The following is a 24,243-nucleotide window of genomic DNA, read 5'->3' on the forward strand; positions in this document are numbered from 1 at the left end:
ACTTTCTCTCTTAAAAACTTGGTCCCTGGTGCTGTTATTCATTTATGTTTAATATATGTATGTATCATTTGTTTCAGCACCTAGCTTCAACTCTATGTTTACATTTATCTTTAAGGCAGTATTTAATTTCAGAGTTGTCTCCCCTAGATGAATTACTATCCCTAGATAACAATCTCCATCTATCAGGGCTGAGAGTTTAAGCACCCTATACTCAATCTTTGCAATCATTTCCCTAAATTTTTTAGATATTTTGAATGAATATCCTAACCACTGGAATACCCCACCTCATCCTTCATGACTGTAAACACATTTATATAATATTCACACCTATACCTTATTGTCAATGAACGTTGAATGGTGTAACTTTGTAGAATGCGAATGTCGTGTAATACTGGGTTCTTGCTTCCTGAAGTACTCTAGACACGTGATAAGACAAACACTATACGACTGACTCAGCAGACAAACATAAAGTTTATTTTACTACAATAATAATACGCTGCACTCCTTGTTAGTGCTACAAGTCAAGAAATAATAAACAATCCTATCCGCATAACAGCGGTATCAAAAGTATCCAATACGTTAACAACAAATCACGTCCGCATCTCAGCGGGCAACACTGTGTAGAAATATAGATTAACTAATACTACTCTCAAAAGACCACTGGCAACAACTGCCCACAAGTTACTTTCTAACTGAAAATTACTACAGACTTTTCTAAGTCGCTACTGTCCATCCCGGACTAAAATATACTTGACCACTCGGTCCAAAGAATAACACTTGACTTCTAACTTGACTTCACTTGTCTGCTTTACTTGACTGACTGCACTCAAAGTCAACTTTATTCATTCTACTTCCTGTTTTCTACATCAGGAATTCCACGTGTCTTTTAAACTCTTAACATGACGTGAACTTTAGATCATTCAATGTCAACTAAGACTGTGACACTTATATCAAAGGGTATTTTCCCCTATCCGCCCTGTAGGTAGAAGAGAAGAAGGCTGAAATCAAAGTCAATGATTCCACTGACAGACAGGCAGGGTGGTAGAAGATGGAAGCTCCCCCCTCCCCCAAAGAATAATGAATGATCCTATTGATGATGAAAGAGTGTGAACCCGTTAAGAATACAAAGTTTCTCACAAAAAAATTTTTGATGTCTAGTTTGTATTATTAGTTCTAGTTTAAAACTAATAATATAAATATTTTTTTTACATCTTTCTCAATGGGCAATTAAACTCTAAAGAAAATACAACCAGAAGCAAGAAATGACATTCAAGAATCAATTGTTACTAAAATATTTCAGGTTAAATGTTAATTTTGCATTTGTTTTTGTTTTTTTTATGTTCAGGTTTATTTTATTTTATATTTAGTTTTATTTTATTATAAAACTATTTTAGATATTAAAAAAACAAAGTACCAGTATCACTAACCCCATACAGACTTTCCAATCTATGGGGCAGTTTATAAAAAGGTCATCTATTTTATTGCCCAACAGTTAAAAGTATGGTTTCACATGGCCAGCATAACAACTAACTGCCTTTACTTTCCCTAACTACAGTCAGGTGCACATTAGAACTAGGTGAACTCAAGCGCATTCTTAAAATCCTAAAACTAAAAACCACTGAGATACAAACCTGGGACATCTAGACAGCACACTTATATCTAACAAAAAGAATACAAAAATATTCTAAATGTAAAATACATTTTAAAAAATTTTTTACTCATTTGATTTTCAGGGTGAAATTAAAAATGAAACCCAATGTATTACATGCACCAAAAAGTCCGTTGCTTCACAGGAGTTCTTCATATTGAATTTGCCTATTCCCAATTCAACAAAATGCTCTCTAAATGTAAGAAAAAGTTGACTTCTGATTTTTACCATGTCTTGTGCCTGTGCAAAAAAAAAAGCACTATTTCCAGACTGTTGTGTAACTAAGTTGTTTATTATCTTATCTTATATGATACTGACATTACTTCAAAAAAGAAGATGATTACTTCTTAAGCGTCATGCATTTAGTCATGCATATTAACCAGCGACCTAAATTCTGCCAAGTCACTGATTTTCCTGGCTAGCTCAGGCAACCCATTCCATGCTCTGATAGCGCTAGGGAAGAAAGAGCATTTGTACAAATTGAATCAAAGTGAATCATGTCTTCCACCCAGAAAAATGTCGGTTATTAAGAGTAACAAAAAAAATAAAATTAATTCCATTTATCTTATTCATGGTAAACCAGTAACACACACTAAAATGAATAATACCTAGGTGTTACCGTATAATAAATGAAAAACTGTCATGGAATCCCCATATTGATGAAACTATCAAAAACTCAAAACAAAGCATTAGGGTTTATTAAAAGAAATTTCTATGCATCAAAAAAGAACATGAAACTAAAATGTTATTTAACTTTAGATCAATAATAGAATATGTATCCTCCGTTTGGGACCCCTCAATTCAAGAAAACTTTAAAAAAAAACTGGAACAGACACGAAGAGCAACACCTTTAGTAAATCACTAAATTTAGAAAGTCTTCAAGATAGAAGACTCAAAAGTAAAGTAGCAATTATACATAAAAGCACTGAACCATAATCTTCAAATACAAAAAAAAAATCTAATGAAATACTCAGAAAGATACAAAGATAAAAGCACTTTCCTTGTTCCATATGCTAGGATAAATTTGTACAAATGCTTCTTCTTCCCTAGTGCTATAAGAGCATGGAATGTGTTGCCTGAGCCAGCCAGGAAATCCAATGGCTTGGCAGAATTTAAGTGATTGGTTAACATGTATGATGCATATGACATAATTATCTTCTTTTTTTAACTAATGTCTGTATTATATATGATAAGATTTTGAACGATGTGGCTGATGATAAATAAGGTTACTATTTCTGATTCCCACAGTTAACAATTGTGACATGTGGCAAATACAACGGCCAAACACCCTTACTTTTCCCCAACTAATGTCAGGTACTCTTTACTGATAATGAAAGTAGACTAGAGAACTGGATTCCCATGCAAGGGGTTAACAAAGGATGTTTGTGCTTCTAATATAACAGTTAACCTGTGTTATTGTTCCCCTTTCTATTGAGTTTTTTGATAGATTTTTTACAATATCTTCTTTTTCAGGATTGTTTCAAAGAATTCTTAAAAATTGAAAGATTAGGTAAAAGAAGCAAATGGAATTGTTCCTCGTGCAATGCTCCAAGAGAAGCTGAAATAAGAACAGAATTAACTAAGATGCCACCTATTTTTATTATTGCCTTAAATAGGTAAAAAACATATATTAAATACAGAGACCTAATATCTTTGTTGTGTATTTCTTTTTATTTTTTTTTAATATAAAAAAAATATATATCATTTTCTTTGTCTCAGGTTTAAATTTGGTTCGGGGTTGTGCAGAAAAAATAACAACCTGGTAACGTTTCCACTAGACCTTTTTTTGCCAAGTGGTGCTGAAAAAAAAAAGAAGCAGTACCACCTCTATGGTGTAATAGTAAGAAATATTACATTTTTAAATAGAATTGATAGAAAATATTTTTTGAAAGTTTATTGTCTATGAATATTTTTTTTAATAGCTTTTTTATTTTAATTTTTTTTTTTTACAGAACCATTTTGGGAGCCTAAACCAAGGCCACTGTAAGTCTGAACAATTTAAAAGAAGAATCGGTTTAAATTTTTTACTGATTATAACCCAAAAGTGTGCTTATGTATTTACTTAAGAACTGTATAATAACATGCCTAAGATAAAAAAAACAACATTCTAAATAATATATTTATATATTAAATTAAACATAAAACATTATATAAACAAAAAAAAATTTATAAACAAAAAAATTATCTGCTAAACTATAACAAGCTATCTTTAATGAACATTCATTTTTAAAAATGAAGTTCATCATAATTTCTAGTACATCAATCAAGAGAAAATTTAACTTCAAATAAGTAGATTATTTCTATATGTGTTCCTAGGTCAATATAGTCATGCATGTTAACTCTTTTTCTTTGTAATTATTTTCCTTGTTTCGATAGTAGTATTCATTTTGCTCAATTGTATTTCAGTATCCTGTTATAATTAAACTTCAATAACGTTTTTGTTTCTTATCAGAAAATGTTATATTTGGTATTGAATTACAGGAAAATGCATGCTTTTGTTTACAAAACACAAATAAAGTTTATAAATCCAAAAATAAATTTAGTTTAATGGGGGACAAATCAACTTTGGCATTGTCAATTAGGAGAAGAAGAGTTAAAGTATGACTTAAATTCTGTCATGTAATTGCCTTTTTTTGGGTTTGAGTTTTAAGCACTTCAGCACAATTTAGGCCATGTTGTTCCATTCTCTAATAGCACTAGGAAATAAAGGGCATTTGTACACATTTATCCTAGCATATGTAACAAGGTAGTAAAGATCCCCTTTCAGACCTTGTGATCTATAGGGCAGATGATGTAAAGACCATCTGATATGTAACAAGGAATGTGCCTTTATCATTGTATCTTTCTGAGTATTTTAATAGGTTGTTTTTTATTTAAGACTATATTTAATAAACATTCATTACTTAAATTTAATTTAGATTCCAAACATATTGTAAAAATAAATACTAAGAAAAATTGAACATTTATATTATGATTATGTCTCATGTATTTATGAATTTCCTTTAATTTTTAATACATTTATGAAATCCTTCTGGATCCCACTTAGGGAGAAAGGGGTGCAAAGGATAAAAGTGAGGACAACTGTGTTAGGATAATCTTTTTCAAGATGTAATAATTTTGACTAAAATTTCTTGTCATCCTTTACATAATTATTATTATAAGTAATTATTCTTGTACTTTTTAAATCAGATACAGCCTCTATCTTTAATGATGGTGTTGACAAATGGATTAATTTTGATGACAAAGTGATCCATGAGATGTCCAGCTTGGATATTGTGGTAATGTATTTTTGCAAACGAATTGCATTTCTTTTCCATGTTAATATAGCTTCATATAATTTGTTCTTTTTTTTTTGTTTCAAAAGATAAGATCCAAAGCTTAGTCTATAACTTAATTTTTACCTCTTTCATTACAGACCAAGTCAGCATATATTTTATTTTATGCTTTATTACCACTGGCAACCACTGAAAAGTAGTCTGTAAGATTCTTTTTTTTTCTTTTGTAAAATTTTTTTTTTGTACAGTAGAGCTTGAAACAAAATGACCAAACTTTGTGTGAGCTTGCCCTCTAAAGTATATTTTTAGTCTTGTAATTTATCTTTTCAGGATCAGGGTCATGTTATTTCCAGTCTGCTCAGCCCCTGATCTAGATAGGCTGCCCTATAAGCTATTCCAGTTCTTTTTAAAGAAGTTCTTTGGAATAACATGATGGATGTTCATTCCAGATGTAAAGACCAGGACTAGTGTCTATAATAATAGTCTATATATCTATGGCTTAGTCAAAACTCTAGATCTAAGTCCCTAGGTCTAGAACTCTAGATATAAGCCTAAATCTAGTTTTTAAGACTTTATCTTTATGTAATGATGTCACTAGATTTAATTTAGTCTTATATTTTATCTATTTTGTTTATATAATATAGATCTAGATTTTCTAGATCTAGTTAAAAGACCAGATATACTCTAGACTCTACATTTCAATAGATCCACTCGATGCCACATTTTGTTGATATTAGCAACGGATAAAGCCTATATGTGTTGACTTGCTATACATTTATTACAAATATAATTAAAATGAATTAAATTTCTTGAACAATTACTTTTTTTTATGAACTGTAAATCCTCCTCTTTAATTTGTATGAATCACTTTTACATAATACGTTTTTTAAAAAATTAGGTTTATTTTTGAAGACATGACCCCTTAGAAATAAAAAATACTTACAGATTTGTTACACATTAACATATCATTAACTTAAGGATATCAATTATTTTTAAAATTTGTAATAAAAGAAGGTAAAAAAACAATAAATATTTAATGGTAACATCTTTTTGACCTATCTCAGACATTTTTCTTACAAATTATACGATGTAGATTTAATAAAATTCATTTTTTATAATGACTCATGTGTTGCTAAGGAGCTATTTCACTCATTCTAGCAAACTACAGGCAAAATCTCTATTTTATGTGCCTTGTTCGGTTTAAAATGGATAACATGTCAATGCTTGTTTTTTAAATAAAATGTACACTCTTAAAGAAAAATGGACAGGCATTTTAATGGCGACATTAACTAAACAAGTACATGTTTTTATTGTAAAGAATCTTAAATTCAACTTTTTTCTTATGTACTTAATTAAGCCATTTCCTTATATAGTACTCCCAGTGTTAAAAATGTGACCATTTGTCTATACTCTGTAAATCATGTAAAAAAAATTTTTTTTATTGCCATTCAATAATTGTTTTCAATTTAATGACATTGATGATGAAGTTATGTATAATTAGATTGTTTTAAATGTACCGGTATTTTAAAATTTCAAGCCTCTTTAAAAGCTAAACTTGATCGGTTGAAAATTTTTTAGAAATATTAATTTGTATATAATCCATTACTTTCCTCATTTTTGTCATAAGCAGAGTTCTTTCTTAGTTTTCTAAAAAATCTTTGGCAATGATTTACATTTATCAAAATGTATTTCTGAGCTGTAATGTTTTTCTTTCAGTTAATTTGATCACATTTCAGGAGGTTGATAAGCTTAACCTTATTTTAGGGCCTTTTTATACATTTATTTGCCTATCCATTTAATTTCATTTGCATCTTCACTGTATTTCACCTAAGAATATATCAGATCCCTTTTTAGTCAGTAAGGCTTTTTTTTTTATAGTATGCAGTTATGTTTGTAACCCTTTCAAGTAACTTCTTGTTAGTGTTACAAAAGGTTTTTCACTAATAGGCTACATGCATTACCAGTACAATATCATTTGCTGGATAACAATCTCAATAGACACAAGCACATTTATCTATTATTTTGTATTCAAACCCTGCCCACTCCAATCCCATGTCATCCTGCTGTTCAACTTTGAAGGAACATCAAAACATGTTTTATTTTGCTTCCTGACCCCATTCCCTTTGATCGAAAATTGTAATTCAGCAATACAAAATATATTAATTGAATTTGTTAGAAAAAATAAAGTAATTGATTTTAAATGTCTAAATTCTGGTTTTGTTATACCTTATTTCTTATGGATTTGTGCTATGCTTTAAAAATCCATGAATGCCATCAAGCGCTTTTCACTGAGCAGAAAGTCCAAGACGTTCACAATGTTCAATATGATAGTCTAAGACAAACAAGGAGAGTGAACCAGACTTTAAAAAAAAATAATGTTGGAAGTTATATACAAAATTATTTACGTAAGCTTACTTTCAAATGCACTATCTTTAGTCTATAGTGTTAAGGTCATCTGTTTCAACGAACCGCCTTTATTTTTCCCCAATTAATGTCAGGTACCCATTAGAGCTGGGTGTACTCAGAGGTGCCCGAAAATCCCGGAATTTAAAATCCCAGTCTTCACTTTAGCAAGAAGCTGGTTATAAATTACTTTGATCTCATTAAGCAATTATAAGCTAATGCTAAACACAACTAGAAATATGCCAAACTTATGAACAAACTGCCAAAGGATTAGCCGCGAAATAAAGAAACAGTGGTAAAGTAGTGTTACCTCGTATTTTTTGACATCATTAAATGTCACCGTTGTTATTTTGGATATTATGAATGTCTCTGTGGTTATGCTTGATGCTGTGCTATTATTGTCGGTTTATCAATATAGGCGTGGTGGTGACATTGGGTTCATGTTGTAAATCACAGATTAAGGAAATGACGTTGAATGTAGCAGACACAAATAAGTTTAATATAACATCACATGGTGAATACGATATACATTATTTGACCCAGGAATGGTCAGTATTAATCCAACAGAAATATCACCAATATCACAACTTAGTAACTATTCTGTAACCAACTACTTTAAACATCTAACTCTACTGCTTATATATTAAGTGACTCTATCAAGTGCTTGCTACAAGATCTCTATGTTGACTGACTGCCTTTAAATCTCTGGTTCACCTAAGGTCAAAAGTGTTCACCCTAGGGAAACATGAGTTGTGAATAAGATTCACAATATGGAATTAACATTTACAATATAGAATTAGGGTTTCTACTCTATGGCACCAACTTTGAGCTGGTGACAGGTAGAATAAAAAAACAACAACAAGCTAATCAATGGCTGGTTTTGTGGAGGCAGGCATGCAGTGACTAGAACATCATGCCCAGCTTGGGCAAAATTTGCAATAAATGCAAAGGAAAAAATCAGTAAAATAGCCTACATATGCATGATGCCATGGATGAATTTGGCCAAGAAGAAAACTTACTCAATAAATTGAACATCAATAGGGACAGAATGACAGCACTATTCATGATAAGTAGTCAACTAATAAGATTTTAACTGGACACATAAGCCGATGTTAACATTATATGTAAGAAATACGTTAAAAGACACACATTAAGAAGACTTTAAATGTTAACAATGTGGAATAATTCCAAATTTAAAATAGAGTGCACTGCTAACTTAATAATAACGAATCCTAAAAACAAAAGGAACTATTTGATAACATTCACAGTTGTAGAGAACCATTATCAATTTTTATCAGGCCGTAAAACATGCCAAAGTTTAAGTCTGATCACATTAAATGAAGATAGATTCATATCAGAAGTAAACACAATGGATTGTGATCTGGTAGGCCTAGATTTAGGTGAAACATCATTAACAGTCAATGAGAACATAAGCTCCAGTGGTATCACCTTGTCGTAATATACCATTTGCATTTCACAAGAAAGAGGAAGCAGAAATAGAGACATTAGTAAATAGAAAAATATCAATTCCTGAAAATGAACCAACAGATGGGGTCAGCCAGAGGGCCGTGGTTCAAAAGCCAAATGGGGATTTAAGGATCTGCAATGACACAAGACATCTAAACACTGCATTAAAAAGAGAACATTTAAAGTTACCAACTTTGGAAGCTAATGCCACAATTCTCCTAAATGCTAAAATATTTTCTAAATTGGGGTTAGAAGGATGCATTAATGTAGCTGATGATATTGTGATTGCGGGATGTGGTCAGTCCAAAGAAGAAGCAGAAAAAGATCACTTTGACAAACCGAAGAGATTAAGAGAGAGATGCAAAGAGAAATGCATTAAATTAAATGAAACGAAAACAGTAGAGAAACAAGACCAGATAAGTTTCATGGGACACTGCATTAGTGCGCAAGGCATAAAGCCTGACACAAAGAAGATCAAAGCTATTCTGGAAATGAAGAAACCAGAAAAGAGCCAGGAAGCAAGAAATGTGGAATGGTGCAGTGTTTGTTAACATTTTTGAACAATCTAGCCGGAGTGTCTCAACTGTCACGTGTTTATTGAACTGGCAGATCTTGCTGCTATAAACTTGTGACATGTGGGTTCGGAGGTGCCTGGATTATAGTTCAAACACTTTAATAATCAATGAAGTAACAAAGTGCTGATATGTTTTCTCGAGTTTTAATTAGTTAAAACTTAACTTGAAACAATAAATGTATGTACAAAGATATATAAAACAGATACAGGATTCAGTGAAAATGATTAAGAGTAAATATTTACTTTAAAAACTAGCGACTTTTAAGCCTAACTTTCTAGCTCTCTCTCTCTCAAGCTAACACTCCGCCTTTTATATCTTTCTTTAGGATAAAGAACAGTGACAATTCAATACCCATCCTTGACTCCTTGACCCGTTTACATTTAATTTTCCTTTTGTTTGTTAATTATGTTTCCTTGCTGTAGCCTTGAACTAAACTTTAATCGGCGTCTTTCTGGCATTAAAGCGTGAGTGCGCTGACCTGATTTGAGATAGGTACAATGTCCTCATTTTGTGAACAATGAGGTGTCACTAGGAACTGTGTTTGTAATTTAAGCTATGTTAATTTTGTTTCCCTGCTGTAGTCTTGAGCTAAGTTTTAATCGGCGTCTTTCTGGCATTTAAGCGTGGGTACGCTGACCTGATTTGAGATAGGTACAATGTCCTCATTTTCTAAACAACGAGGTGTCACTAGGCACGTGACATCAACCATTAAGAGAACTAACAAAGAAAGACTGCAATTTTAGATGGACTGAAACGTGAAGATAAAAACAATGATTACCAATACTCCAGTCCTTTAGTCTAAAACCCCGACAAGAAACTTGAAATGCAAGTGGACAGTAGTCAACATGGACTTGGAGCTGTACTGATGCAAGAAGGACAACGAATAGAATTGGCCTCTAGAGTCAACTGACAAACGGTGGGCTCAGCTTGAAAAAGAACTACTCGCCGTAGTTTTTGGGTTAGAAAGATTTAATCAATATACATTTGGAAGACATGTCATAACCATGAATGATCATAAGCCACTTGCAAACATCTTAAGGACAAAAGGAAGCCTCTAAACCAGGCCCCAAGAAGATTACAAAACTTGATGTTAAGGAGCAATGGTTATGATTCCTCATGTCAGTGGGTAGAAGGAAACAGTTTACACATTGCTGACACATTATTACGACTGTGCAATCAAGAGGAGAAGCAAGATGAAGTTTTTAACATATGCCAGACACAAGTTGTGGACATACCGGATCCATTATTAGAAAGAATAAAACAAGAAACAGACTTAGATGACACATTAAGTAAATTATCAAAGCAAATTATGAATGGATGGCCTCAAAGAAAACAAGATTTAGACAACACGATAAAACCATATTTTGATTTTGATGATACTTTGGGACTTAGTAATGGAGTAATCTTGAAAGGAGAAAGGGTTAGTCATGCCTTTCAGTATGCGTCAAGAAATGAAGTAAAACCTGCACACAGCACACATGATGGAATGATGAGGAGGGCCCGACAGACGATGTTCTGACCAGGTATGGCTGATGAAATAAAGCAGATGGCAGATACATACACTGCTTGTCAAGAAAGGAAATTTATGAGCCAGAGAGTTTTATTATTCGTTCATGTTAATCAACAGACAGCACTTAGATTCACGAAAAGTTATCATTTACATTAATCCCTAAGGTTCAGATGTGGGTAAAATAAAATAAATCAAATATAATAAGGGGGCAGATAACTACATTTGCAAATGTAGACAATCGTAGCATCCATAATACTATATGAAGTTATAGCATTGATGTAAAATGAAGAAACCTGAAAATAGCCAGGAAGCAAGAAGATTGTGTGGAATGGTGCAGTATTTGTCAAAATTAATTTTATTTAAAAAATTGTAAGTAATGGGTCAATTCATGCTGAAAGTAATATTATTAAGGCGATGTTTTTTATTTTTTACTATTTATCCATCTATCCAAGTAGCGCTACATCCCCCCGAGGGCTCTTGCCTGGTTCAACTCTTCCTTCAATTCAAGTTTTTCTTGAGCTTTTTGTCTCCTTGCTCAAAGTTATTAGATCTGCCTCAATGTCATCCACCATATTTATGGTCTCCCTTTGATCAGTCAGTATACTACTTTTGCTCCTCTGTTTTCTAACATTCTTCCAAGTGACCAGTCAAACATAATTTGTTCTTTTTTAGTAGATTCTAAAAATTATATATGATTCTTGTTCTGATGTATAATTTTTTTGTATAATGGTACCAACTTTAACTAAAATGGTACAAAATTTGTAATAAACAAGAGTAGTAAGGGGAAAAAAAGAAACATTTATAATTTTCTTTTATTGACCTGATCACAAGTTAGCCACACACGCTAACATTAAAACCAACATTAAAAGCTTGCATAGACAATCAAAAGAAATTCATTGTTTTGAAATTTAGCAACAAGCATAAAATGGATTTATGAGTTCTAAAAAAATAATGACATGTTCAACACAATGATTAAAAAGATAGAGCATTATAATTCTAAAAAAAAAAAATCACAGTTGGTCAGTTGTGGATTTCAAAACTTCAATTTCATTCTAAACAATTCTTAACTGGAACAAGATAATAATATGTATATACATATATTTGTGAAACAAAATATTTTAGGCAATTGTCGAATTAGCAAATTAATACTAATGATAAGTATCTCAATGCAATTTACAAAACATACAAGTTTTATTGAGAACACATTAATATCCAATAATGAATGGATAAATTGATCGATTTCATTGTGAAATAGTTGTTGAGTTGTTATAAATTACATTTGTACCTCTGATCATATGTAGGGCCTATATCAATGCTAGTGCCAAGAGAATACTAATATTTTGAATATTCTATGAATATTTCATAAGGATGTTAGTATATCACTTCAAATCAATTTTTAAGTATAGATTAAAAAGAAAAAAAAAGTGTTAGCTTTCTTAAGAGCTGTAGAATAATTGTATAAAAGAAAAAATATGTCATATTGTTTCATTCAGGACAACAATGTTGCCACATATATAAATTGAAAAAAACAACAACACAAAACAGAATGAGACTTTGAAAGAATGTTGCTTTTGTTACTACACAAAAAAAAATAATAATTTACTTATCAGGAAAACCTTTAAATTAGGAAAAAAAAAGAAAAATGATAAGTTTATTTTTTTTTTTTTACTTTCTGTACCTCTAAGATTAGAACACTGTTAGTGAGCAAACCAATAAAATGTCAGGTTAGAAACAAAACCAAAGGCACATCATTTCAAATGTGGATATAATGATGAAAATGAACATCAATAAAGTTAGTTTTATCAGACCAGGCGTCAATATTAAATATTTATGCAAAATTGAGTAGAATGCATGACATGGCAACAAACATCTTTTAGAAAAGAAACACTTCCAGGTGGTGCCTCCTAATAAATACTAATAAGAAAAAATAGAATAAATTATTCATTCTTAGTAGCATCTAGGCATATAATAGTGCCAAAATGAAATTAAGTTTGTAAGTCATTTGGTTGTATTTGAAAGTCACCTGAGGTTAATATTAGTCAAAGAATTTTCAGGAAGATTCCATGATTGCACATATCTTGAGAATTAGTTCTCATCAACAATTTGTATTGACAAAATTTCTTTTAAGAACAATGCCAATTGATCAGCATGATGTAATTCAAATGGGACAAAAGTTGTCATTTGAAAGTAATGTCAAACAACATAAATGAACCCTGATAATTATTGTACATTGATCAATAGATCAGCTGTTGAGATAATGAAAGTGTATTTATGTTCTACTTATTGACCTCTACTAGCCTATGAATGTTAATGATTTTATTAAATTCATGTCTTTTTGGTGAAATTACTTTAGACATATGGTCAACCCCTATAACATTACACATTGTTGATTAGTTTTGCGAATTGGAAAGGTGAGCAAGTCATAAATTGTAGGCTATTTTCTAATCAGGTGAAGAAAATCATATGTATTCTTTACAGCTTAATGTATGCAACAACAAAAACTGACTCTTCACATTTCTATATACACGTTTCCCAGTTTGGGCCCCTCAACTTTCATTATACATACCATCCATAATAGAAGTCTATATACAAAAGTCATTCACCCATTTCGAAAAGAAAATAACCCATTTCAGACTGACAGTGTTTGGATAACAGTTATCAATTAAATTGTCTCATTAGCAGTTATGTTTTGAAAGAATGGACTTGGCTAAATTAGTCGCAGTAGATGGTCAAGTGAAACCTGTGAGGTGATGTTTGCACAAATCTAAATCATGCAGTTAGTGATAAATCTCACAAGGAGTAATAGAGCAAGCTCAATATATTTCACTCTAACAGTTCAGAATGTGACAACCTACTAGCTCTCACATACTTATCACTTAGAAATATATTGTCTATGTGGTAAAATTTGTTGATAACATAATATCGTATAAAATGTACTCCACCCCACAAAAACAAAAAGAGTAACCTAAAAAGACAAATGTTACAAAGTCAGACTCTTGTAAAACCGAGTCAGAGAGTTCACAACTAGACGTGAGTTGACAAGTCCAATGGCAGCAAGCAAAATGAAATAAGCCAACATCAGGAGAGGAAACTTGTACTCTTGCAGCCATGACATTGTGGATCTGGAGGTAAAGAAACATTAAAAGAGAAATAAGTGAGCAGCAACTGTATTACAGCATTTTAAGTCAAGCTTAAGTCCTAAAAGCGTGGGGAGGGGGGCACTTGGTGTGAAAACCAACACTTTCATTCCAAACTTTGGTAGCATGTTGCGTCTCCTTGGGTCAGAAAGACTGACAACACTTCCTGAAATGTTCAAAATATATGCAACTGCTACTTATGGTCTTCAAAAGATAAATCCGTTAATTCTTAACAGTAATTATGTGCATACATTTTTTACATACATAAAAAAAAAATTCAAAAGTTGAATCAAATCAAATTAAATACTCTACAATGGTAACAAAGGTGTAAAGGGAAAAAACAACAACTTATCTTTTAGAGAGAGAGAGGGGGAGGAAAAGAGCTTATTTTGCAAACTTATTCTACATTATAAATAGAAGAAATGAATAGTATTGAAGAATAGCCATATTTAATTTTTGTATTCATTAAAATATATGATAATAAAAAACACACAAATATCTGCAAGTTTTGTTAATAGTAATATAAGAATGGGAATGGTGGCAGAGTGGTAAAGCACTTGGCTTCTGAACCAAAGGGTTTTGGAATTAACTCTCTGTGAACACAGGGATTTTGAGCTGCAGGGTTTTTAGGACGCTTCTGGTTTTATCAAACTCTAATAGGTACCTGACAGTTGGGGAAAGTAAAGACTGTTGGTCATTGTGCTAGCCACATGACACCCTTGTTAACCATCAGCCAGATGACCTCTAAATTATCAGCTCTATAGATCCCAAGGTCTGAAAGAACTTTTAATATGAGAACAACAAACTAAAATGCAAAACTGCAAATAAGAAATGTATATATCAGTAATTTCTTCAGAAGTGTGTAGACTATCTACTTCAAAGACTGATCACTTACACAGGAGAGATAGTGTCCAGTTTATAGATGAGCAAATACTTGACCCTTATGACATCATCATTCTGCACCACATAGTATTTCTCAGGTACATCTTCAGTGATGTTTGATGCCTTGGCTCTTTGTTTCTGTTCAGAAGTACTGCCTAAAACACAAGTTTTCATATCATTTGATTGTTTTCTTCTATAGAGTTGTTAAACTAGCTACAAAACACTGACTTAAGATATGAGTTATTAAACATAAGCCAAAAGGGTCACATCTGAATGCAATAGTTAATATAAACAATCCAGCGGTCTGGCCAGAGCAATGACTCATTAAATATATACTGTTTTTTTTTAGAAATGTACCCTTTGGGGCAGCAAGCTCTATTTCTTTAAAAAGAACATACTGAGATTCTCAGATTATCAAAAGTGTTTAGATTTTTAAAATTTGTGAACAAATCATGACACATCCATGACAAATCCCATATCTATGTGCTTAGGGGCCACTGTGATTACCTTTTTTAATTTGACATTTGACACTTGCATCATCAATCATCTCACACACAGCCACACAGGACAGCTTGGCACCAACACAACTATTTCTCCAGCCTTCTCCATTAGGACTGTATATAAGTGAAACAGAAAGCTCACTGGATAAGTAAGTACCTTCTCCAAACATTCCCACCTATTACAAAGATGAAGATAAAATGAAAAAAAAAAATCATGAATGCTCAGTACGGTACAGAAGTGCATTTGAATCAGCAAATAAATAGTGTTTAAAAAATTTCAATTATTTTATACCTAGTGTCATCTAATAGGCTTAAAATGTCCAACATGTATTCTGTACATATTTGTAAAACACATAACTGATGTGATTTCATTATTGAGACAATAAGTGGGTGATTTCATTTTTAAAGAGTGAAATCATAAGAAAAAAATTAACAAAGTAAGAATTAATGGAGTAAGAATTGAGTGATTTAGTTAAGATAAAAGCATACTTTATTGAGATAAGAATTGAGTGATTTAGTTAAGATAAAATCATACTTTATTGAGATAAGAATTGAGTCCATTGTGAAGTATTGAATAAAAGTTATCAAGGCGACTGCCATGGTAGGCAAAGAAAGTTTTTCTGGAGCCTTTCAATTGTTCAAACTTCCTCTCTTTCTCCAAGCTGTAAACAACTTCAAAAACAAAATCAGGTTGTGTTGTAGACATGACTTGTCCTGTAAGCTCTTTGATAGTTTGAAACTGAAATAAATGTCAATAAATAACAGTTACATTTAAATTTGATAAATGATGTTTTTAGAAATGCAATGATCTCTTTGGGTATGGAATCATAGCGCTCATTTTAATACTGACTTTTGGCTCCTAACAAACAAAAACAACTTTGTGTGTAGCATTTTTCCACCTTTTTTTGCTAGGTCCAGTGAGAAATCAAAGAATATAATGTACAATTTATTTAAAAGACATTCTTGAATGACAAAACAATTCAAACCTTCAAGAGGATGGAAGAAGAAAACTAGACAAGTTTTTTATTAAGGTCTTATGAAAAAAAAAATGTGTGTCATTTTATAAAGTTTGTTGGTCCATTTAGTTTAGCCATATGTTGACTAGCATTTCCTAATTATCTGTGTTAGCAAAAGAAATGTGTACCTATTTTATTTTACAAACTACATGTTTGTAATACTATAATTATACATTGCATTTTTTTTTTTTTTTTTTTTTTTGTAAATGAAAATAACATAAGTGTTCATATTTGCAATATATAATTCACCAGCTGTCAAACAAACAAAAAAAAAAATATTGAAGCTTAAAGCATTTTCGTGAAACATATTAATCCTGCCCTACTTGTGGTCCTTATGCTGCCAATGAGTGCACTCTTTTGTTTCATCTGATACTAAACCTGTGTCTTTGTTGTTTTGTCTTTCATTAAATAGCTTGTCATAGATTTATTTCAATAGTTCCACAAATAAAACATTATATTAGACATAACAAAAATGCCCAATTATGGTTATTTACAAAATATGGAAAGATAAATCAGAGGTGAACTGTTATGGAGTGTGTGTTTCTATGGTGATGGTGGGAAGAGGTTAGTGATTGGTTGTGAATGATACAATACAGGTGGCATTGTCATCATTGGTTTTAGATAGGATAGATTACTTCAGAACGGGAGACTGAAAGGTTTTGTTATTGTAGTGAGTTAGATTTTATTCAAAAATCTGATTACTTAAAGTCAGGTACATTTATTTTATCCTCATATCAACTTGATTTTCTCTAATTATTACTGCTCACAAAAAAGTTACTTCAGTTATTTCAAGTTTTATTAGTTGAGATATAATACATCTAGAGCAGTCCAGTTGTCGACCAGCAGTTTGGTGCCACAAGCAAACGACTGTCAAGAACATGAACTCAAGCCAAAAATTAAATTTAATAAGTTTTTACTTTAAATTTGGTGAGTTGAACACCAAAAGGGTCTCATAACTGACTTTGTGTCTACTATACTTTCTAAGCAGTGACAGTTGTCCCAGAATTTGGTTTAACATAAAAATAAACAACATGTTTCCAGATGTGGACAAATGCACAAGATATAGCATTGTTATCACCAAGAAAGTATAAACTAGAAAGTAATTCTCCACTATGCAGTAACCAAAGATTTGATTTCATGTCAATCACCATCAGCTTTTAATTGCTCTGAACAAAAATTGTTTTGTTTTTACAACTTTGAATGAAATAATAAAAGTTGCATAATAAATGTCAAGAACTACTGGGTACAGTTTAAGTTTGAACAGGATAAAAATACTAGAGAAGAAAAACAACAACTTAAAATTGTATAGACCTAAAAAATTTAATTAACTTTTATTCTTTATTAACAAGGAAGTTCTTCTGTGTAAACAAGGGCCATCATTAATATTATAAAAGGTTGTTTTTGGGGAGGAGAAAATAAAAAGGAGGAGTAAATTTATTAAAGTCTTAAATGAGTGTTTTTCAGAAAAAAATGAAATGACTATATTTAAATAAAATACTTACACAAGACTCTTTATCACAAAATTTAAGACTAAAATGTTTGGTTGTCAGAACCCAAGACAAAAGCTCTTTACAATCTTTAGAGAGTATGTGATCAAAGTTGGAATTAGATAACAGAGCTGGAACTCTAGAAATCACATCTCTCTTTAAAAAATAAAAAGAAATTAAGATATAATATTACATATTGTCAATTGGTTGTGAATGATACATGCATAAAACATTTAAAAACTTTTCTTACAGCTGAAGCAGCATATAGTTATATAGCCACAACAAAGAAGCATTACTTTATTCGATACTAAAATAAAGAATGTTTAACTATTAAGATATATGTCCTGCAATTCACCCCAGAAAAAGATCAGAATTTTTACCCAGGGTTTAAGAATGTTTCTGAGTCCATACTGTGAATAATGGGTTTCCATACAATTTTTCAGGAAAATAAAGGCATTGTACTGGCCAAAAATATTCTTGTAAACCTTTGACCATTAAAATTGAAAATGCTCTACTTCACCTGCCCTTATTGTTTCACTAGGGAAACTGATACCTGTTACCAATAAATGTTGTACAATTAAAAGAAAAAAAAAATTCTAGACAATGTGTTTCTCTACATAAGCTAGACATATATCTGGGATCTAATTAGCAGTCTTTGTGCTGTTACTTTGAAGGAAATATAGTACATTGAAACAAAGAAATGAGGTATTCACATGTAGGCATTTTTAAGAAACTGTAGAGACTAACATGTTACTTACCAAAGCAGGTATATTTTTTTCCTCAACTGTATCTGAGCTATACATAGGCGGGAAGGGATGAAGAATAGAATTGAATCTGTAGCTTTTGGCTGCAGCAACAAACAAGCTCCATAGAAGATCATATGCATACAAGTCACAGTTTAGTAAGCTTGAAAGGCTAACCTCTTTCTTGCTGCTTGTAGCCTTTGAAACCCCCTCACTCAACAGCATCTCATCATTTTCTATATTCTCAGACATTTATCTAACCTTTGCTAATAATGTCAGTCTAATATTTGAAACAAAATGTTTACTTTTCTCCTTTTCTGTTACAATATACAGAAGTTGATGAATGGAGATTACTTAAAGTTTTAGATAAATCTAAAATTTCAACAAAAATTATCACAACAGCAAAGCTTTGTAATAGAATTTTTTTTAAAAAGAAAAACATTATGTTATATAATACTGAAAGCTTGTAAAAATAAAGGACATAAGAAGAGACTCTACTGTTTCATGAGATCAAATATTCTCTGCAACTTATATGTTAAAAACAAGTTCTAGATCTAATAAATTATTTTTTTTATTTTAGTAATTTTTATAGATGAAATCAGTTTTCTACAATAACAACTCACTTACAATTTTATATGTCAATTATGATGTTATAAAATATATTTTAAAAAAAAAATTGAATTAAAAAAATGTTTATGAAACAGAGCTCTGGTTAAAAAAAAATATGCTTACAATAAAACTTAGATCTATATGGATATGAATTAGATCCAGATCTATAGATTATAATATTTAGATCTAATCTAGTCGAGATTTAGATAGATCTAGAATAATCTAGATCTTGGGCAGAATCTTGGGTGACTTGAGACTAGTGTCACTGTCAAAAATGATTTAGATCTCTATAGCTATATTATAGGCTATAGTAAAGCTATATCTATATATTGTTATAACAATGCGCACCGCCATCCAGACTCTCGTTGAGTTGACTCACTTAAGTTACAACAATTGGTGTCAGAAGTGAGATTATAGGCAACTCAACTAGAGGAGGTAGGATAAGATCTCTATGGCATCGTTGAAGCTATTGCATCAGCTTTTAATTAAAAGCACTAAGACAAGAGCTTTGGGACCAAGATTTAAAACCCATCGGTAGCAGGGAAATGCTCACGGCTCATCTGCGACAAGCTCTGATCGATGAAGAAGAAGTTCCGGAGACCTATCAATTTGAAATTGAATCTGGGATTGTTGATGTCATTGGCAAGATCCAGACTGTGGGGATGCATTTAAGTAACAAATGAACACAATTAGGATCATGCTGGGGAACATGAGTAGGAACATAATGTTGAACAAGGTAGATGAAAGTGTATTGCAAGTAGAAGGCCAAATAGACCAAAGTGATAAAATTGTGTCGCAAGCAAAAGAAGGAATAAACTCGTTAGTGAAAGGGCAGTTACCTGGTCAGGACAAACAGTGGTGATGGAGGCGCTGGGGATTGTAGAGCTGTCTGTGACTGTGTTGTGGGCAAGTTTGGCGGGGATGACTTTCAAGATGAGAGGCGTGATAACAATTGCTGTGACGATCTCAATGGGATGTACCAAATCGAAAGGAAAGAGACAAATGAAGAAACAAGAGAAGTCTGTTATGTGCCTGAAGTTTTTGTTCCTGGTGTACCTGAAGCGAGTACCTCAATGAGCCGGACAGATCAAGACAATGTTGGATCTGCGTCCAAGCTTTCTGCTGTGGACCTTAAAGACCTTTGTTTATCTGTCAGTACCTTTGATGAGAACTCAAACCATGAAAGCCCCAAGACCGTTTCTGATTCCTTGCCTTGGATGTCGTCGGGTGAAATCGCGAATACGGGCCCCAACAATGGCTGAGACAGAAACAATGAATTTGACTTTGCCTGCGGCATAAGAGAGAACTCAATGCTTGGCAACTGCAACCAGGCGATTGACATGAACTGTATATGCTGCGCCGTGCGGGGACCGTGCCCATGCCAAGAAACCAAGCAACAAGGTCTGAACTTAACAGACATTTGTACTTCTGCCTACATCAGTGAGAGTGACTTGAATGATGGTGAATCAATTCCAGCAGAACCTGATGCAGTGGTGGATGAACATTCGCTTATGGAACATTACAAGAGTGCTTCATGGACATACATTACAGATGAAGCTGAGAAAGACTATGTGTCTGAAAACATGGCTACCTGTGGGCCTACAACTGTGTCACAAAACGTCCATGGAAAAGGTCCGTTGACTTGGCATCTTAAAACAATGGCCCTGGAAACTACAGTGATCGCCACAACCTCCATTTGTGTTAAGTGGCTGGCATCAGAGACTATCGTCATGAGGTCGAAGCGTAGACGGCCTCGGAAAACTGTGCATATAGCTTTGTGGGCAACACGCTCCCTGCGTCAGTGGCACCCACCGATCGACCTCCACCTGAACTGTCAAACCTCCAATGCACTGTTTCTTTTCAGGACGAAAAACTCTAAGAAGGGGGCAATGTTATAGTGTTAAGTAGAGAGCCCATATGGAGAGATTGTGCCTAAGATAGATATTGTTTTGTGTACCTGTGATGTCATGTAAATAAACGTCGATGTGCCTCGTTGAGTTGCCTCACTTAAGTTATTGCAAAATAATTATATTAATATAACTATAGTCACTATAGACGTATAGACACTATTTATACTCAGCTATAGATCTAGTATATACTATAGTATTGTACCTGTATTAGAGAATAGCCTAGTCTAGTATAATAATACTAATAATAGGCAGTATTAATAATATTATTATGAGTATACAACCGTTATAGATCTACTTAAATCTACTACTATTACTAATTACTCTATTAGAGTCTATTACTAGCAATAAAAATTAGCATACAGCATAGTGCCATAGTCATAATAATTAATAATAATTAAAATAATAATACTTTTATTACTTTTAATACTAGATCTACTGGGTAACTAGTCTATACTCAGTACTGTAACTATTAACTATTACTACATAATCTAATACTATAATAATATAACTTATAACTATTAATAATAGATTCTATAATAGATTAATTTATAGATAATCTAGATTATTAGATGATCTACTTGATCTAGTCCTCCTACTAACTCCTAGAGATACACTCTTTAATTTAAAGTAGATCTACATTACACTATTTGTAATTTTAGCTCTCGTTAATTAATCTAGATCTAGTCTAGACTTTACACTCTATATAGATTCTAGATCTAGATTCTAGATCTATCCGATTTCAATCATTCTATCTAAAACGAAAAACGTAAACAATGGGATGGTATCATGGTATACGTCCACTGCTTCCGGTTAGGTTAGTGAATAACTCCATTCGATGTTATGCTCCATATATTATATTTATTATAAACCTATGACTTCCAATTTTAAAATTAATTGATTTGCCAAGAGGTAAAGAAAAGTTTGTGTTTCAAACTTGTTTGTAAATGTTTAACATGTTTCGGATGTTCCTGCAGAGTTAAAGATAATCTACTACTAATGCATAAAACACTGAACCAAAACTTACAAATTTCATTTCTTATTCAATATGCTAGGAAAATATAGATAGATGATAGATAGATAGATAGATAGATAGATAGATAGATAGATAGATAGATAGATAGATAGATAGATAGATAGATAGATAGATAGATAGATAGATAGATACCAACTTGACCATCCTGAGGAACACGTTAGAGGTGTCATATCTTGAGGAAGGAGAGACTGCTGACAGAAAAACTTGATACTGGATATTGAGTTGCTGCCGAAAATTCGCAGTCGACAGACACACTGAGAAAAAAACAACACATGTTTGGATTTTGGGAGTTATATCAGAACACGGCTTTACATTACATATCTTAATTCTTAATTTTCTTCATTACGTCTCGATTTTCGAGCAATAATAATGGTCAGTTCAACTTGTTTTTTGTTTTCAACCTAAAACGATGCCAATACTGCAATGCAAAGAAGAATATCAGAACTGCACGATAAGCGTCCATCGCCAGCTTGTCCATCGTGACGAAAAGCAATGCATTAGTAAAGTTATAGAAACTTTCGGCAGCCACAGTCAACATGTGCAGTTTTTGTTTGATCGAACATAGGCAAGCACGGGCCTCACGGATAAAGTCAACAATGTGTACAGTGAATACTTTGTTCACGTGTATAGTTTCTTTTTTTTATTTCATGAACAAGAAGTATTTACTGTGCATTCAATATCGATTAGGTATGAGGACCCGAATGGGGGGGGGGGTATTTTCTTTTGTATTATAACAAGAAAGTTGGGGCCACGACTTTGAGCCATGGGTGTCATCTTGCCCCCTACCCCTGCAAATATCCTGCGGGCGCCCATGGGCCGGTCCTACAGATTGCGGGGCCCTATGCGAAACAGATTGTGCGGGGCCCAGTCTGGGTAGGGATAAGGATAATAAGTGAAAATTAAGATTTTGTATTAGAAAATAAATTCGTCTTTGCATTTTATTCATACTTTACTAAATACAAAGTCACTGTCAAATTAACTTTACGAGCCATCTACAGTAGATACTAGTTTTCCAACAAAAAACCGATAAACATTAAGATCTGCTTCTTAGATTTACTATCGCTAGCAAAATATCGCTTTTTTTTAAAGCGGTCGAGATAGATTTAAACCATATAATTTAAACCTATGATTTAAACCTATATTTGTATGTCAGTGACTATTAAAGTAAATTAAGTATTTGAATTTCTTGCTTTGGTAAAAATTCGCCTTATTATTACATTTTTATTAAATGAAAGCTGACAATGCAGTTTTTCTTTATTGCGAGAAACATTACCGTTTTCCATATTGAATGACACCCTGATATGACAATTTTGTCTGTTTTTAAGGAGATTTGCATAAGTTTTCAGAAGATTTTAATAATTTCAGGAGATTTTCAAGACTTTTTCGTATATTTTCCAATTTCAGGAGAATTCCAGGAATCCTCTAAAAATACATTAAAATGGTTTAATTTAATAATTTACACCTAGAATCTGTGCGGGGCCTATAAATGTGCGGGGCCCACTGCGGCCTCATAGGTAAGGATCAATAAAGCAGTCTTAGTCTTAGTCTTAGTCTTAATTAGAAACAAGATAAATACAGCGATTGAATCCCAAGAGAACCTGCTAACTAATGTAAAAAAAAAAATATGTACGGCAATACCACAAGGTCCTCAGGACTCGCAAAAACTTTCCTTAAGGGCAGTGACGTAGCTAGGGTGGAAGGAGGAGAATTTGAAAATCCCCCCGAGCCCCCACATGAGGGGGGGGGGCTCCAAATAAGTGTTTTTTACATTAAAAATTAAATATTACGCAAATTGCAGGGCAAACGATGGAAAATTCCTAGCTACGCCCCTGCTTCAGGGAATAGTAGCAGGAAAAAGAATAAGAGGCAGAGAAAGTGATGGGAAGACAACGTAGTCAGGCCATTGAAAACAAATTCTATCCAAGGCAAAAAAAAAAAAAAAATTGAGTGGAATGGAGATAGACGGTCAACAAATCTTTATGTGGCTCCCCAACGGTTCAACAGACTAAGGGATAGGTGAAGCTGCATGTGTAGAATCAGTGGGGCGA

The 24,243-nt window shown here is 32.5% G+C and overlaps 2 protein-coding genes across 10 annotated transcripts in view; one reads left to right on the plus strand and one right to left on the minus strand.

Annotated features, from left to right (window-relative positions):
* The window catches only part of LOC129923075 (ubiquitin carboxyl-terminal hydrolase 8-like), a 31,533-nt gene extending 24,470 nt beyond the window's left edge, over positions 1-7,063 (plus strand). The window contains exons 10-16 of the mRNA XM_056012060.1: positions 1,734-1,847; positions 3,122-3,264; positions 3,368-3,488; positions 3,601-3,631; positions 4,838-4,926; positions 5,064-5,126; positions 5,254-7,063. Of these exons, the coding sequence (XP_055868035.1) occupies positions 1,734-1,847; positions 3,122-3,264; positions 3,368-3,488; positions 3,601-3,631; positions 4,838-4,926; positions 5,064-5,123 (558 nt within the window). The 3' untranslated portion in view covers positions 5,124-5,126; positions 5,254-7,063. The remainder of the gene's footprint in view (positions 1-1,733; positions 1,848-3,121; positions 3,265-3,367; positions 3,489-3,600; positions 3,632-4,837; positions 4,927-5,063; positions 5,127-5,253) is intronic.
* A 4,617-nt stretch (positions 7,064-11,680) lies between these two features.
* Positions 11,681-21,979, minus strand: LOC106079905 (protein mono-ADP-ribosyltransferase PARP16-like). 9 transcript variants are annotated; one of them, XM_056012117.1, is made up of 8 exons: positions 21,859-21,963; positions 21,365-21,400; positions 18,659-18,960; positions 17,916-18,056; positions 15,933-16,136; positions 15,405-15,573; positions 14,911-15,052; positions 11,681-14,000 (listed from the first exon to the last, which is right to left on the minus strand). In XM_056012117.1, the coding sequence occupies exons 3-8, from the start codon at positions 18,893-18,895 to the stop codon at positions 13,859-13,861; spliced, it is 1,035 nt and encodes a 344-aa protein (XP_055868092.1). In that variant the 5' UTR covers positions 18,896-18,960; positions 21,365-21,400; positions 21,859-21,963; the 3' UTR covers positions 11,681-13,858. The 9 variants fall into 9 exon arrangements, with proteins under 9 accessions (XP_055868092.1, XP_055868087.1, XP_055868053.1 ...); XM_056012112.1 differs by lacking the exon at positions 21,365-21,400 and adding an exon at positions 21,210-21,258 and having other exon boundaries at positions 21,859-21,962; XM_056012078.1 differs by lacking the exon at positions 21,365-21,400 and having other exon boundaries at positions 21,859-21,979.
* Between the last annotated feature and the right edge of the window lie 2,264 nt (positions 21,980-24,243).

This window comes from Biomphalaria glabrata, chromosome 1 (assembly GCF_947242115.1).
Source record: "Biomphalaria glabrata chromosome 1, xgBioGlab47.1, whole genome shotgun sequence".
NCBI classification, from domain to species: Eukaryota; Metazoa; Mollusca; class Gastropoda; family Planorbidae; genus Biomphalaria; species Biomphalaria glabrata.